The sequence below is a fragment of the Papio anubis genome, chromosome 19 (assembly GCF_008728515.1).
Source record: "Papio anubis isolate 15944 chromosome 19, Panubis1.0, whole genome shotgun sequence".
Classification (NCBI taxonomy): domain Eukaryota; kingdom Metazoa; phylum Chordata; class Mammalia; order Primates; family Cercopithecidae; genus Papio; species Papio anubis.
In genome coordinates, this window is record NC_044994.1 from 61,972,341 (window position 1) to 61,988,427 (window position 16,087).

Here is a 16,087-nt window from a genome sequence, read left to right on the forward strand (position 1 = left end):
GTGTATTTCTGAAATTTTCCATTTAATATTTTTGGACTACAATCAACCATGGGTAACTGAAGTCACAAAAGGCAAAACTACAGATAAGAGGAGACTACTGTATCTTCATAAACTAGGGAAGGTAAAATCTCCACTAAGTCAAATGTGTTCAGTATTTTATGGACAAAAGACAGCTAAATATTTCTTAGAAAATGTTCAAAGTCTGAAACCACCTCAACATGGACTTACAAAAAAACACTTACACATGACTGAAGATGTAAGTATGAATACTTTCAACATGTATCCCCTATGGGACAGTGCTATAAAGCACCATTTAAAAGATAACTCTGCCCAGACATTTTAATTGAAGTTCCAATATTTGGAACTAACAATATTTGTTAGGAGGATGGAGATTTTAGAGGCAGCTGAAACTTAGTAATAATGTAATAAAATCCTATCATTTTGCACTTGAAGAACTGAATCATAAGAAGTGATCTGCCTAACATCCCACATCAAATGTTTCTTGAGTATGGCTTTACAGAAAACTTAAATAAGGATCTTTGAAAGACATCAATTTTAGAATATAATTTCTTTGGATAATTTAAAGACTATAGTTTACTTTGCTTCATATAGCACTTGGCCTAACCCACAGCCTCCATGGACATATAGTAAGCTATATTTATTACTTATCAAAACGTTTTGCTGTTGAGTGTATTCTAATAATACTTTAATTGACATACCCTATTTCTATAGGGCAAAGAAAACAGTGTTTGTAATTTAACAGGCCCATTAACTGTCCCGACTTACATTAATTACACATTTTGTCAAAAGTGTGCCAGAAGTATACTTTCTCTCTTCACCTTCTTTGTCTTAAACTTGCCTATGCCTTTCTAACAGATGTCATGTATCCAAATTCTACTGCTTACATGAACACAAGAAGTATGATTTATTAGGAAACGTGGTTTAAATAATTGGTTAATATACCCATACTCTCACGAAATACATTTTTTGTAATTTAGAAGAAATAAAGAGGAAAATTAGCTAGTCATTAGGAAAATCGTTGAGATATTCTGTGACTGTAGGCTATCTCATTTTCTTTGTCCAAAAAGGTAACATAAAAAATTATAAACAAAAGCTTTTGTAATGAATAATATTACAAAGTATTAGCTAAAACTAAGGGCAAGGTAAATTGCACAAATTCCTCTAGCACAGATTTTTTTTTTTTCCTGTGTATACTATTATAAACTGATCCATTACCCTACATGGATCCATACGTATCATGAGTCTCATCATGGATCCTTCAAACACAGCACCACAAACAAGATTAAAGAGTTGGGAAATAAAATAGCCCTGGCTTTGCCTGGCTGGAAGTCTTTAAATTTCACCAGGTCCAGGAGGATTGGTTGCAGGACACCCACGGTCATCCATGCAGAGCCAGGCTCCCAGAGCTATTGCCATTTTGGCCTCAGCAAGAAGGGTGGGGCCCAGCACACTGCCCTCACCCTACTCTCCTCTGAGTGAAGTCACTGAAATTCTCTGATCAGAAGTGTGTCAGCAAGAGCAAAAGCCTTTCCCCAAGCAGTACAGTGCTCCAACCAAAGCCGAAGTTAGGAAATTTATAATTAAATTAGATAGGGGTTGTGGTTGGGAGACTTTTGAAAAGGTTTGAATTTTCCTCCTTACAACATTCTTTAAAGTGCAAAACTGGAGACTCAGTTAATCATTGGGAAATAAAGTCTGTTGTTCTGACAGAGAATGAGAAAACTGGGACAATGTCCAGTTTTTGTTTTCAACTAAGAAAATTTGAGTGAACTGACAGTGAGGTAGTAGGTACAGGAAAGCTATGGCCTCCCAAGAATAAGAGGCTTTTAGAGAAATGCTCTGAGGAACCTTCTCCCCTAAAGCTCTATCCAGGCTTCTGAAGCTGCTGCTGGAGATGGATGAGAAAATGGGGGATGCCTTAACAGGCTTCTTATCTATGCTGGAAAGGCAACCAGATTCTGGAGCACAAGAGAGACAAAGTCCCTGAGGAACCCTGTGACACTCTCCACAGGCCAGCTCCTGGGTGGATCAGGAAGCATCTTCTCCTCTCTTACTGGCAATCCTTTCTGCATCTCAACATAATCAAGCCTAGTGCCCAAAATGCACAAGCAGTCATACCAGAAATATCTGCATACTATGACTCTCACAGGCAAAGAAGTGGGTGAAAATCTCCAAATTCTAAGCAACAAAGGGACTATAACAAATCAGCACAGGAACAATCTTCTAAGCAACAAAGGAACTATAACAAATCAGCACAGAAACAATCTTCTCTTTGCCAAATGTGGCTGGCTGATTGGGAAGCTGAAGCAAATTCTTCAATAAACAATTCTACTACTTTTCCACCTTTCAGTGAGAAGACAAAAATCATAAAACCATATGATTAAAAAGAATAATTTTAAACACTGAAAAACTGAAAATATTCCTATTTGTAAAAAACAATGTAAACTTTGTTTAAAACACAGTTTTTTGTCTAAATACACAAACTTTGTCTAAAAACACAGAGTTTTTAAAAAATTACTAATCTACTCATAAAATAATACTTTAGTGATTTTAGAATGTTTTCTGATGAGTCAAATTCTTGATTCACAGTTTAGACTGTAAACATAATTTTATAAGATAAAACAGGCAACAGGGCTTGGAAAGGGGGCATTTTCTTCCAAATGTGCCAGACAAGTCCACTTACCTATGCATGTAACCAACCCCAAAATTCTGTAGTCCATTTATAGAAAACAAATGTCACTTAGAATATATTTTCAGAGACACAGACGTATCTTTAAAATTGCAATAAATTTTGAACTATAACTGCGTTCCTGAAATATATTCATTTTGGTCATGATATAAAACACTGTTTTGATCAACTGTTAGATTTAGATTAGTAATATTTCACTTCAAATTTTTACATCATACTCACTGAAGAAACTGGTCAACATAAGCAGGTGGGGCTAAGGAGGAGACAGTTAATTTAACTTGATAAACTTTTGTATCATTTAAACAGTCATAATAAGCATCACTATTTCTTAATTTAAATGACTGAGAAAGCTTTTAACAAGAACATGACTGAAAGTCAATTCATTTAAATGCTAAATAAAGTTTCTGAAAAACCAAGAAATGACCTACCTGAAGAATTACATCACTAAGTCGCTCTAGAGATTTCTGATTTTCCTGAGTCTCATCAAGAAGTGAAGCCATTGTTGGACTATGGCATAAATTTGTTTTGCTCTTAGCCTGGAGATGCCCTTTCGCTTCTTCAGTCAAGAGAACAGAAAGGAATTGCAGGCTGGCAGTATACAGGGCAGGACACGTGGCAGACAAGCCTGCACATTTGCAGAACATATCTAAAAGGATAATTTCAGATGTGAATGTTTGAAAATTTCTTCAGAATTAAACAAAGAAGGAAATCAAATTGATTTTAAAGTAACTATACTCTGGATCATCTAGATTACCAACTTATGTGATTGTGTTGCAATTTTTAAAGGAGCTGATGCCAAACAGAACTTAAAAGCAAGACTTAGTATGCAGTGTTGGCACAATGTACAAACAAATATTTCACAGCAGTTCAGACAGCACATGAGTGGTCATGAACTGATGATTCACAAACTTAATACAGAGTAGAAAGAACAGGCCAAACTCAAAAGGAATTTACACTGAAACAGTCATTATTAATTTTCTATTGTGAACACTGATGTTGTTTAATCAAAATAATATGTGTTGTTTTACATTTTATTAACTTGAAAAATTGGATTTATAATTTTATTTGATTTTATATTTTAGATTTATGCTTGTGTGAGAATTATAACCACAACAATTTTTGCTTAGATTTTGGCATGTACAAATTAAAGTTACATAAGAAAAATAAAGTAGCAGTGGGGTTTCATAAGAATTATGTTCATTTAAATGATGTCCAAATATTAGTCAAGTCTGAGAAAAGACTGTTATAGATAACACAAGTTATGGAGTGACCATGAGATGTTTTAAATGTATATGGGCATATGAGATGGAAATTGATTAAAAAAACAAAAACAAAAACCAAAAATAAAACCATGGCAAAAAAATCAATAATTGTTATTAATGTTTTCATTAACATTACTATTATTAAAACCATTTATGCAGTAAGTTACTTTTGGTTAGCACTACTATTACATACAACTGTACACATATTTTGAAGGAAGGTTTTGAATTTAATATGTATTTATCACTAGAGAAACAGTGTCAGGTAAAGTTTAAGTCAGAGGTCAGCAAACTTTTTCTGTAAAGGGCCAACTAGCAAGTATTTTATACTCCGCAGGAAACTGGCTTTTTCACAACTATTCACCTCAACTGTTGTAGCATGAAAGCAGCCATATGAAATATGTAAATGAGTGTGGCTATATTCCAATAAAACTTTATTTACCAAAACAAGCTGCTGGCCAGATTTATCTAATGTGGGTAGCATCATGCTTTCTATTGATAATATTGGCGATTCAGGTGATAAACTAATTTTCCCTCAATAAATACAAGAAGAAAATCCCAACGTCTTAATCAGTCAATCTCTTTCAATTATTATATTTTAAACAAAATAATGATATCCTGTGTGGACACTGTACTCCATGGTAGACTCAGAACTCCCATATCCAGAAAACTAACAATTCTGTTCCTTGTTAAACATGCATTTTGCCATAATTCTTACTATCGCTTTGGTTAAAAATTGTATCATGCATTTAACTTTACCGAATGATCAAATGATAAATGTTAAAAAAAAATCAGTCAGTTGAATTAGCAGGTACTTTAGAAACTTAAAATAACTCAATTTTGAGTACATTTAAGCAGGTTGTTTAAAAAGGTTACATAAATGTTAGTTATGAATATTTATGTTAAAAAACAGCTTTTTGCTATGCTAAAATTTAGGAGGCTTCATGAAAAATTAAAGATTAGTTGTTTTAAGATAACCGTGTTTATTTTAGTGGGCAACTATCATATGAAAAACATAAAAATAATTATACTATACTCTTGGCATTTCTGTACTCTAAGAAAATTCTGATGTCATGAGAAAGTTATCACAACTTTCCATGTTATCACGTATACAGGATTTTATATATGAAGATGTATCTGCATACAATGCACATACGTCAGAAATGATACTGGTTTCTATACCAATACAAGAAAATTTATCTCATTGTTTTATAATCATATCATACGTACCTTTATAAAACCACAGGCTTAAAACTGACAAATGGGATCTAAGCTAAAGAGCTTCTGCACAGCAAAACAAACTATCATCAGAGTGAACAGGCAACCTACACAATGGGAGAACATTTTTGCAATCTATCCATCTGACAAAGGTCTAACATCCAGAATCTACAAATTCACAAGAACTTAAACAAATTCACAAGAAAAAAACAACCCCATCAAAAAGTGGGCGAAGGATATGAACAGACAAAAGACGCCCAAAAGACGACATTTATGTGGCCAACACACACATGAAAAAAAAAATTCATCATCACTGGTCATCAGATAAATGCAAATCAAAACCACAATGAGATACCATCTCACATCAGTTAGAATGGTGATTATTCAAAAGTCAGGAAAACAACAGATGCTGGCGAGGATGTGGAGAACACAGGAAAGCTTTTACACTGCTGGTGGGAGTATAAATTAGTTCAACCATTGTGGAAGACAGTGTGGCAATTCCTTAAGCATCTAGAACCAGAAATACCATTTGACCCAGCAAACCCATTACTGGGTATATACCCAAAGTTTTATAAATCATCCTACTATAAAGACAAATGCACATGTATGTTTACTGTGGCACTGTTCACAATAGCAAAGACTTGGAACCAACTCAAATGCCCTTCAGTGACAGACTGGATAAAGAAAATGCAGCACACGTACACCATGGAACACCATGCAGCCATAAAAAAAGAATGAGTTCATGTCCTTTCAGATACATGGATGAAGCTGGAAGCCATCATTCTCAGCAAACTGACACAGGAACAGAAAACCAAACACTGCATATTCTCATTCACAAGTGAGAGTTGAACAATGAGAACACATGGACACAGGGAGGGGAACATCAAACACCGTGTCAGAGGGTGAGAAGCAAGGGGAGGGAGAGCATTAGGACAAATACCTAATGCATGCGGGGCTTAAAACCTAGATGATGGGTTGATAGGTGCAGCAAACCACCATGGCACATGTATTCCTGTGTAACAAACCTGCACATTCTGCACATGTATCCCAGAACTCAAAGTAAAATTTAAAAAAACCAAGAGTGGCCAATACAATAAAAGAGAGCTTCAGGGATGATGTCTTTAAAAAGCTTTAAAAATAAAAAAAATAATAAAACCACAGGCTTTTCTAACTCACTTTTATGTTATCTTAAAACGTGTTTCAATTTTTCAAAAATGCATTTTTTGGGGGCGCTCAAGAACACTGCAAATTTTTCAAAGCAAGCACCCTGATATCTCTTTTATATGCACGCCATAATTACTTAATTTTAGTGAATTTACATATCTAAACAGGCAGAATAATTATCTCATTTTATTAGCAGAACGCCCCCAAGATTATGCAAGTATCTTCTTACCAATCACTGCTGTCCAGTGCTTGGCCAGGGCCACGGTAATAGACGGGAGTGTGACGGCACCAGCTTTCCTCAGGAGCGTGGCCAGAAGATTAAATAAATGTGTCCATGTGTGATAAAAAGCTGATATTAACTCTTTATCTACAAAATTAATCAAAACACTTCAAGTTATCAACACAAAGGAAAAGAACCTTTCAAGATATTAAACTTAACACAGACACTTCATTACACTTAAAATGAGGGGTGTGTACTTATCAAATGAAGACAAATCTAATTCAGCATTATCCAACAGTTATTTCAATTAACTTCTCTTTTCCTTTGCTTCTTAAGATATCTCCCCTCCACCCTCCTGCATATAAAGCCACACTCACGAACTCTGCTCTTATTAAAGCATACTCAAGAACAATCAGAAGGTGTGACAAACTGAATATTAAGCCATGACTGCAGAACTACATATTGGCACATTATCAAAACATGTCATTGTTTGTGCTACTTTTGTCAGAGTAAGTTTTCCCCTATTTCCTTTATCCCCTCCAGCAGCTTTGTGCAGGGGTGAAAGGAAAGCACAGTGTGCCAAGGTCAAAGTAGAAAAGAAGGAATTTCTTTGAAGAACCAAGAAAAGTATCATCCCACAAAGAAAAGCACGACACAAAAGAAGATTCTGCAGCTCTTCCTATGGCTAAGGATGTAGCAATTAACCTTCTAGGATGAGGACACATTTTCCCTTCTCTGCACTCAGGTAAATGGAAGCTGTAGAGCAGTCGCCGAGGACTCTCTCTGGCCATGCCATCAGGAGGATTTGTCATCTTTTATCAAATTCCACTATAATGTAAACTTTATAGGACGTTAACCCAGAGGACATCCATCTAGTGTACTGAGCTCCTATGAGGTACTTGAAAATTGCACCTTCCCAGGACAATCCTTGGTGTTTTTCAACCCTTTTGCCATTAGTGGCTCCCTAAAGAATTTGTTTTAGAAATATGTTTCCTCATTGCCATCCCCATAAGGTTTTAATTCCCCAGATATACTGTATATCTCTTTATGTACTATATGTACATCTGTACTTTGTACATAAAAAGGCTAAGTATAGAGCTTACTGTTTTTATTCAATACAGGCTTAAGAATAGCTGAATAAAACATTTAAGCTGAAAATTAAGTTAAAAATTAAAGACCTATTAACACCAAATTTAGCTTTGTACCTATACTTGCTAAATAACTTTTCATGTAATTTATTTTTTATATATCACGATGTATCAATTTACATACATAAATTAACAATTCATAATACATAATAGCAATATAATAAACTCTTATAAAATCATTTAAAAGTTATTTTTTCCAGAAAAAAATTTAAAAACTTCTTAAAAAATATTTTTAGTGAACTTTTAAAGTATTTTGCTAGATATGAGAAAACAATTTTTAATTTAACCAGCTAATAGATGTACATTCAGACATTGTTGATATTTTTTCCTTTCAGCGCTTGATGTAATTAATGATGGGTTAAACAACTTTTATGTAATTAAATAAATATATACTACTTCCATTTAATTTTCAAAGCCCAAATCATACAGAAAGGCAAGAGGATCAATAAAAAGCATTCACAAGGCAGTCAATAGCAGCCAAGATACACAGACCACCTTTTGCTACATGACCTTGGGATCGAACAATTAACCAAAGGTCCTCCAGCTGCTGTCATCTATTCACCACAGTTTTGTGGCACTAGTCTTGCAAACATCTTGTGTATCTTCCATGAACTCAACATCAATGTTTCTCAAGGAATTCTCAAGAAAAATCAAGAAGAGAAATACTAAGTAATAAGATTGTCTCAGGTAGAGTTGAGCTTTGGGAGGCTACAAACCATTGTAATTTCTAAGATGTTTTTGCCTCACCCTGTTCTCCCCAGAATCAATTTTCACTCCTTAGGAACTGGGGGTGGTATCATCTTGCTGAGCTTGTCCAGTCTAACCTAATAAGCTGAGTTAGGATATCACTGCCACTTGTTGAATTTCTAAGTAAGGAATTACTATTCCTTTAACATCGAGATCATTTTAACACTGATGAGATGCTGAGAACTGGCTCTGCTGGGTATCATAACACACTTCATTTTCCAGATCTAAAACCAAGTAAATCCACAGTTCAAATAAAAACGAACTGAAAGGTAAAGAGAACTACCAAATGGTCAATTACTTCATTATAAATGATTATTTCCACTTTTAAAACAATTATATTAGATTTTGACAAAGATCCTACTTTGCTTTAATTTTCTCCACTAAGCATTACATTCAACTTTTCATCATAAAATATTTTCTCTGAAGATAACATTAGATCACAAAATATATACACATTTCAACAATTTAGGACCTTAGAAAATTTTTGATATATTCTAGATTGGCTTATACTTGTTATTGGGAATGATTTATCAGGTTTTTAGCCTTAGCCATAGTTTATAAGAATAATTAATACCCAGAACTCACTGTACTTTCTAACGTCACATAGAGAGCTTTGCTCTCATTTCTTAAAACTCAAGCGTAGTCCATTATTATACTATACACTTGCCTTAAGTAGTATCATTAAAAGACATCCAAACTATGAAACATATTATCAAAGTCTTCCAAAATACTAGCAAAAAGAAACTGAAAAGTAACCTTCAAGTGAATTTCTGGAACAGAGTAAGTTTTTTTCCTCAATATTATTAACTTACATTCTAAACTAAAACAATTAAGCTTACCTAATACATCTTTGGTACATATGGTGAGAATTCCAATGATATTGGTGATAAGAGGTTTCATAAGCTCATCCTGAATCACAAGGTCAGGCTCCACCAACAAACATGACCGCAGAAGCCTGGACAAAGAGGATAGGTATTCCAGGAGAAAGGAAACCTATTCGAAAAGGACATAGGGTAAAATCAAACATGCCATATAAAAAGCCCCTCTCAGTGATACAGTATTTTACTTTTGGAACACAAGTTAATAAAAAATAAAATATTAATCATAATTTTTCAAGATCTGAAATTAACACATAGCAGACAAAGCATTATTTTTCTCATAAGCATGTCATTAACAGCCCTATTAATACTGTCAACTATACACCAAACAAGCAATATTTTCCAAGTCAAGTTTTAAATTTCATTTAAAAAGTAAAATCTTGACCAGATGTGGTGGCCAACACATTCGTACTGTAATGCCAGTCCTTTGAGAGGCCAAGGTGGGCAGATGGCTTGAGCCCAGGAGCTTGAGACCAGCCTGGGCAACATGGCGAGATCCTGTTTCCACAAAAAATATAAAAATTAGCTGGGCATGGTGGTGCATGCCTGCAGTCCCAGCTACTTGGGAGGCTGAGATGGGAGGACCACTTGAGCCCAGAAGGTAGAGGCTATAGTGAGCTGTGATCACACCACCAAACTCCAGTCTGGGTGACAGAGCAAAACTCTGTTTCAAAAGAAAAAAAAAGTCTCCATATTTTTCAAGTAGTCAAATTATGACATCAATATTCTGGAAGAAGTAGAAAAGTGTATAACAAAGCCATAAAGTCTATAATTTTGTAAAGAAAGATAGATTACAAAAATACCCTTCAAAGTGCATAAGTGGGGGTGGGGGCTATCTAGCCTAATAGCCTAGTTATTGCTACAAATAAAATGCAAATATGTTCTATTTTTGCCCTCAGCATAAAAATACTATTATTAATTATAAGAGAAAAAATTAAATCATCTTCAATATTACCAACAAAACCATCTCTGGAATTTGCCTGATGCTAATATTGTTAAGTATTAACTGGCAAAAGTATTTTTCAGAAAAATAATCCTCTGAATATGTAACAATTAAAGAATGAGCTGTGATGTCTCATTTGTCCACTACCCTCAAGCAATGAGCCAGTTACATATAAGTGAATTTTATAAAGATATTCTGAAATCAGTCATTCTCTCTCTGTACACACACACACACACACACACACACACACACACTTTTTCCTCTCACCTTATTCTGGGGTTGTAAGAGGGTAATAAAGTCGAGGGCCTGTTGTAAATTTGTGGAGTGTCTCTGAAGTCAACGGTCTCAGACTATTTACAAATAGTTCTGTCCTACTTCTCCTGATGAATACGTCCTCCCTTTATCTAATCTGCCAACTTACTTTATGTAAAAATGTAGGTGGCTCTAGACTTCACAAACTCTTCAGTTTGTGAAATTTAATTTGTTTATTGCTGTGAAGTCTTGAGACTTCATATTACATTCATATTCTACACTACTGAAATTATAGCAAGTCTGACCTCTGGATGTATGAAATATTACCATAAATAGATAAACCATGCCAGGTGAGGCAAGAAGTGGTGTGATAGAGAAAAAGCTGAATTGCTAAAGATTCTTTTGTATATGATCACATTCAAGATTAAATAAAATATTAATGTATTAAGAGTAGTTGATAAAGTAACTCTTTTTCTATGTATGGCTCTCTTCAAAAAAAAATACCAATCAACCAACCACAAACTTTAATACATCATACCTTTAGCAGAGTATAACCGCGCCACCAGGGCTCTGACCACGCCATCTGCTGCAGGCACTCGCAGCCTGCTCCCTCACCTCCCCAGCTTTCTGCTTAAGTGTCACCTTTAGGAGACCTTTTCCAACCACACTACCTAAAAATAGCCACCTCTCCCCTTGCTGACACACCGCTTTTACCCATCCTCAATTACTTTTTTCACACCATTTGTGACTATCTGATAAAATACATTTTATGTACTTGCTTACTGTCTCCTGCATTTGACAGACTCTACGTGAGCAGAGATGCTCGTCTGCTTTGTTCAAGGATGTATCACTAGCACCTAGAACAGAATCTGGTAAAGCAGAGGCTCAAGAAATTTCTGGAATGAGAGAATGATCTTATATTAATACCAAGAGCCCAAAAGCATTTAATCTACATAAGACCAGCTAGTGCAGTGGTTAAGAATGTGGGCCCTGGAACTGACCTGCATGGGTTGGAATCTATGTCAGAGACCTTGAACAAGTCACTCACCTCTCTGGGCCTCAGGCATTTCCTTTATGACATTAACGAAACTTCATGATTATTGTGAAAATTACATGAATTAACAAAAACAAATACCCATAATTGTTGCTACTGCTATTATTCACTCATCGCACAAGGATCAAGTGAGTAGCTGTCTTGAGACAAGCCCTGTGCCAGACACTCAGAACACAACGGAATGTAACAGCCAGCAAGGCCCTGACTTCATGGAGCTGACTGTGCCCCTGTGGTCTCATCTTGCCCTCATAGATTCTGCTCCAGCCACTCTGCCCTCCTTGCTGTTTCCTGGATAGGCCAAGCACACCCCAACCTCAGGGGTCTTGCAGTGACCATAGGACTAACTTCACGAACTTCGGGTCCCACGTCACTGACTAATCATCCTAAGCGGAACGGCCCTACCCTTCCAACTCTGCCATCACTTTAATTTTTCTTCTGAGATGTCTATCATCATCAGGTATATATGGATTTTCTAATTATCTGTTCTCCCAACTTGTGGAAGGGTCTTTGTTTTATTCACTTGGAGAATATCCAGGCACACAGCAGGTACTCAACAAAGATTTGCTGGATGGAGAGCAGAAAAATGGAGGAGACAGTCATTATGCAATAGGCATGCTCGGGTAAAAACACTGCACCAGGACAAGTGCTTCGAAGACCATGTGTGTAGCGTTCCCAAACTTTGTAATGGGGTCTGTCTTATTCAGCTCAAAGAACACATCTCAAAGCAAGAGATATTGGTCTACTTCATCTTTAATTCATCACCTCCCAAAAAATCTTGCAGCCCTTCTTAAAATTTGATTTTGAAATAAAATTTTTGTTAGCAACAGCTACATGAATAATTGTTAAGCATGTTTTATAAATAGATTCTAGCTATAGGCAAGAATTTAAAACAGTAAATATCTGTGAAGGAACAATAATACATCACTTTTATCAAATTGGGCTTTGAAAACACATATAACTTAGCCACCAAATATTTTAACAACTTTAACTTTGGTGTAAATAACAGACATAACAGAGATAGCCTAAAATCACAGAAGCAGGAGGTGAACTATACCAATGTCCCTCTTTATTAAAGTGGTGCTCCAAGATATCCAGACACTTGATCATACATTTAAAGCTGGTTAATGATGGAGTCAAGAATAGAATCCAAGTCTTCAAACCCCACCTCTCTTTTCTAACATCCAAACATGTCCCATATTAAAATTTTAAGTCACATATTTCAAATAATCTCATCATACCATGTATATTTTGAGAAGTTTTCATCCTTCTCCTATGACTAGTATCTCCTCACAAGATTTTCACTTTTGACACCTAACATAAACAAACCCACAAACAGACTTGAGACGCTTACCTGAGCCTGAGTGTGTTCAGCTGGAGGTGATGAAGGCAGCAGGGCTCTGAGTTCCTGGACACATGTCTGTATGAGGGTAGCATCTGCAATGCTGTGACAATCGGAAAAAGAAAATCCTTCAGAAGATTAGTATACTTTTTATTAACGATTAAGAAATCAGAATTTGAAGTTTAAAGGTAACTCGAATACAATTCAAGAGAAAGGATCTTTATAAGTAAAGAAAATGTTTATAAAAATATATCTCAAAGAATTTCAAATTGTATCCTGGGTTACCTTCAAACAGGAAAATATCTTGTCAGAGAAAAGTGAGAAGCAAAGAGTTGTGAAGAAAATATCTAAAGAAACCTAATTAAAAGCAGAATAAAATACAATACAGCCCATTCAGGAAGAAAGCAAATGAGTAACAGGAACCTTGGTGGTTACTTTCCTAATAGCAAAAATACTGGCTAAAATAGCAAAACCACTGTTCATATTTAGAAAGTAACAAAAACAAAATAAAGTAAAACAGGCCAGGCGCGGTGGCTCGCACCTGTAATCCCAACACTTTGGGAGGCCAAGGCGGGCGGATCACCTGGGGTCAGGAGTTCGAGACCAGCCTGGTAAACATGGTGAAACCCCGTCTCTACCAAAAATACCAAAAATTAGCCAGGTGTAGTGGCGGATGCCTGTAATCCCAGCTACTCAGGAGGCTGAGAGAGGAGAATCGCTTGAACCCAGAAGGCGGAGGTTGCAGTGAGCCAAGATCATGCCATTGCACTCCAGCCTAGGCAACAAGAGTGAAACTCCATGTCAAAAAAATAAAAATAATAATAATAAAAATAAAGTAAAACAGGTAGGATTTTTCTTAAGTCAAAAATGAAAAACAGGTATGGAAATATAAGCCTTTGTCATAAAAGGTCTTTTAATGCCCCCGTGGCCTCAATGCCACATCAAGCTGTTAGCTGACTCATAAGAAGCAAAGAATATCCTATCCCTAGAGCTCTATTTTGGTCATCTTCAGGCAGGAGCATCCAGGAAGGAAAGCCAACTGACTAGCAGTTACTTTTCCAATCTGAGTAGGCACAGTAGAAATATGACCAATAAATATCAAAGCCAGAACAAACTCAATGCATATCATACATGTTAAAGGAATAATTACAATTGAATGAGGTGAAACAAGGAATATTTCTTTTAGAGTTTATATTTTTTAGAATTATTTTAATATCCCCAAAACAAAGAGAAGGCACTATGATTTGGCAAAAAGACAGAAAACATTTCAGATGGTGAATGTTCCAAGGTAAAGAGACAGAGAGACAGAGAAATGCAAATAAACATGTGGTCGAAAGGAGGTGGGTATGGTTGGCTAGAATAAACTGGACACCAGAAGAAAAGAGAAGTAACATTTACTAGTAGATAAGGGGGTATCCTAGATACCATCACTTTTAATTCTCACACTAACCCCATTAAATAGGTGTTAATGACACAGTAGAGATTAATTTCCCAAGGCTGCAAGCTACTGAGTCAATGAACTACAATTAGATCTTAGGTCAGCCTGAATTCAATATCTAGTCCTTTTCTACTATACTTTATTAGAAATTCAGAAAAAATATGTTACAGACTGATTAATATCAAATAAGTGAGTAATAAAAATTCAAAGAATTTTTCTTTGAATTTAATTTCCCTAAATTTTATCAGAATACTCTCTGATGAAAAGTTTAATTTCCCACAACAAAATAACTCCAAATGAATTTAACCAATAATTTTTCAACCCAGGGACATTATTCTTATATGACCACTAAAAAGATGAATTCCCAAACTCCCTCACATCCATTAAGAATAGGGGATAGCACCATATTCCTTAAGTGTGCTGGGGGATAAATAAGGTTTAGAATCCATGAATTTTAGAAAGCAAGAGTTTTTCTTTGGCCTTAATAGTCAAGATAACAAACTAATACAAGTGCTTTAATAGATGTAAAATAAAAACTATCAAGACAATTCTGGCAAAAGCAAACTCCTAGAGTTCAATGAGCCTAAAAAAGAATAAAGCTGTATTCCCAGGTCACAAGAAATCTTATATTAAGTCATGAATATAGCTTGTGTAAATTTATCTCTACTAACATGCCTCTCTAGGAGTATTTAATCTCTTACCTACAGAGAAGTTCTATGAGATGAGCTTGTCGAAAAGCCTTTGCGGTGTCTCTGGGAGCAATCGTCAAGAGGTTGTCCAAGAGGCTGCACATTGCTGAAAGAAGAGATGGAGTAACAAAAACACACAGTTTGGGCAGGGGGGCAGAAAGAGATGAATCATGAGGTGGCCGTGATGATGTACTTTCCTGGTGACCTATTATTGAAAATAAACATAAGAATTAGTATTTTATTTACCTTACAGCTATGTACAATACTCAAAAGTTCTTATAATCATAGGAAAGTTCCTGAAAATGATAATGGATAGTTAGGGAATTGCCTTAGCTGCTTGGATCATCTTAACCTTAAGGCTAGGGGTCAGGCTACCCCTGCTACTCCTGACCTCCAACCTCCACCATGTGTGGATGCAGATATGTACACACGAATATTGTCATATGCAGAAGAGACAAGTCAGAAAGGGTAGAACATGACTTCATGCCCCAAGTATTCAGACACTGAGGAACAAATAGATGATTTACAATCCTTTTTCTGAAACTCGAGGGGCCAGAAGAGTATCCAAATTCAAATATCTTTTGATGTTTTTCAGAGTAAAATCTTACTATTTTTATTATATTTTAATTTTTAATTATGGATATATAATCATTGTACATATTTATGGGGTACAGATGATATTCTGATACAGGCATACTATGTACAATGCTCAAATCAAGTTAACTGGGACATCCATCACCTCAAACATTTATCATTTCTTTGTGTTGGGAACATTCCAATGCCACTCTTTTAGTTATTTTGAAATATACAATAAATTACTGTTAACTATAGTTACCTTGTTGTGCTACTGAACACTAGATCTTATTCCTCCTAACTGTATTTTGTACCCACTAACCATCCCATCTTTATCCCTGGCTCTCCACGCTTTGGCCTCTGGTAACCCTCATTCTACTCTCTATCTCCTTCATGAGTTCAACTTTTTTTTTTAGTTCCCAAATATGAGCTGCAATATTTGTCTTTCTGTGCCT

At 35.6% G+C, this 16,087-nt stretch overlaps 1 protein-coding gene across 12 annotated transcripts in view; it reads right to left on the minus strand.

Annotated features, from left to right (window-relative positions):
• Positions 1-16,087, minus strand: part of RTTN (rotatin) — a 195,732-nt gene that overhangs the window by 41,677 nt on the left and 137,968 nt on the right. For 11 of the 12 annotated variants that reach the window (XR_004180103.1, XM_031658898.1, XM_031658896.1 and 8 more), the window contains 5 exons: positions 15,072-15,264; positions 12,945-13,035; positions 9,306-9,459; positions 6,581-6,718; positions 3,139-3,356 (listed from right to left, as the gene is read on the minus strand). Coding sequence is in view for 10 of the 12 variants with exons in the window: in XM_031658898.1 (XP_031514758.1) it covers positions 3,139-3,356; positions 6,581-6,718; positions 9,306-9,459; positions 12,945-13,035; positions 15,072-15,264 (794 nt within the window). In the remaining 2 variants the exon portion in view is untranslated. The remainder of the gene's footprint in view (positions 1-3,138; positions 3,357-6,580; positions 6,719-9,305; positions 9,460-12,944; positions 13,036-15,071; positions 15,265-16,087) is intronic. The other variant, XR_004180104.1, reaches the window with a different exon arrangement.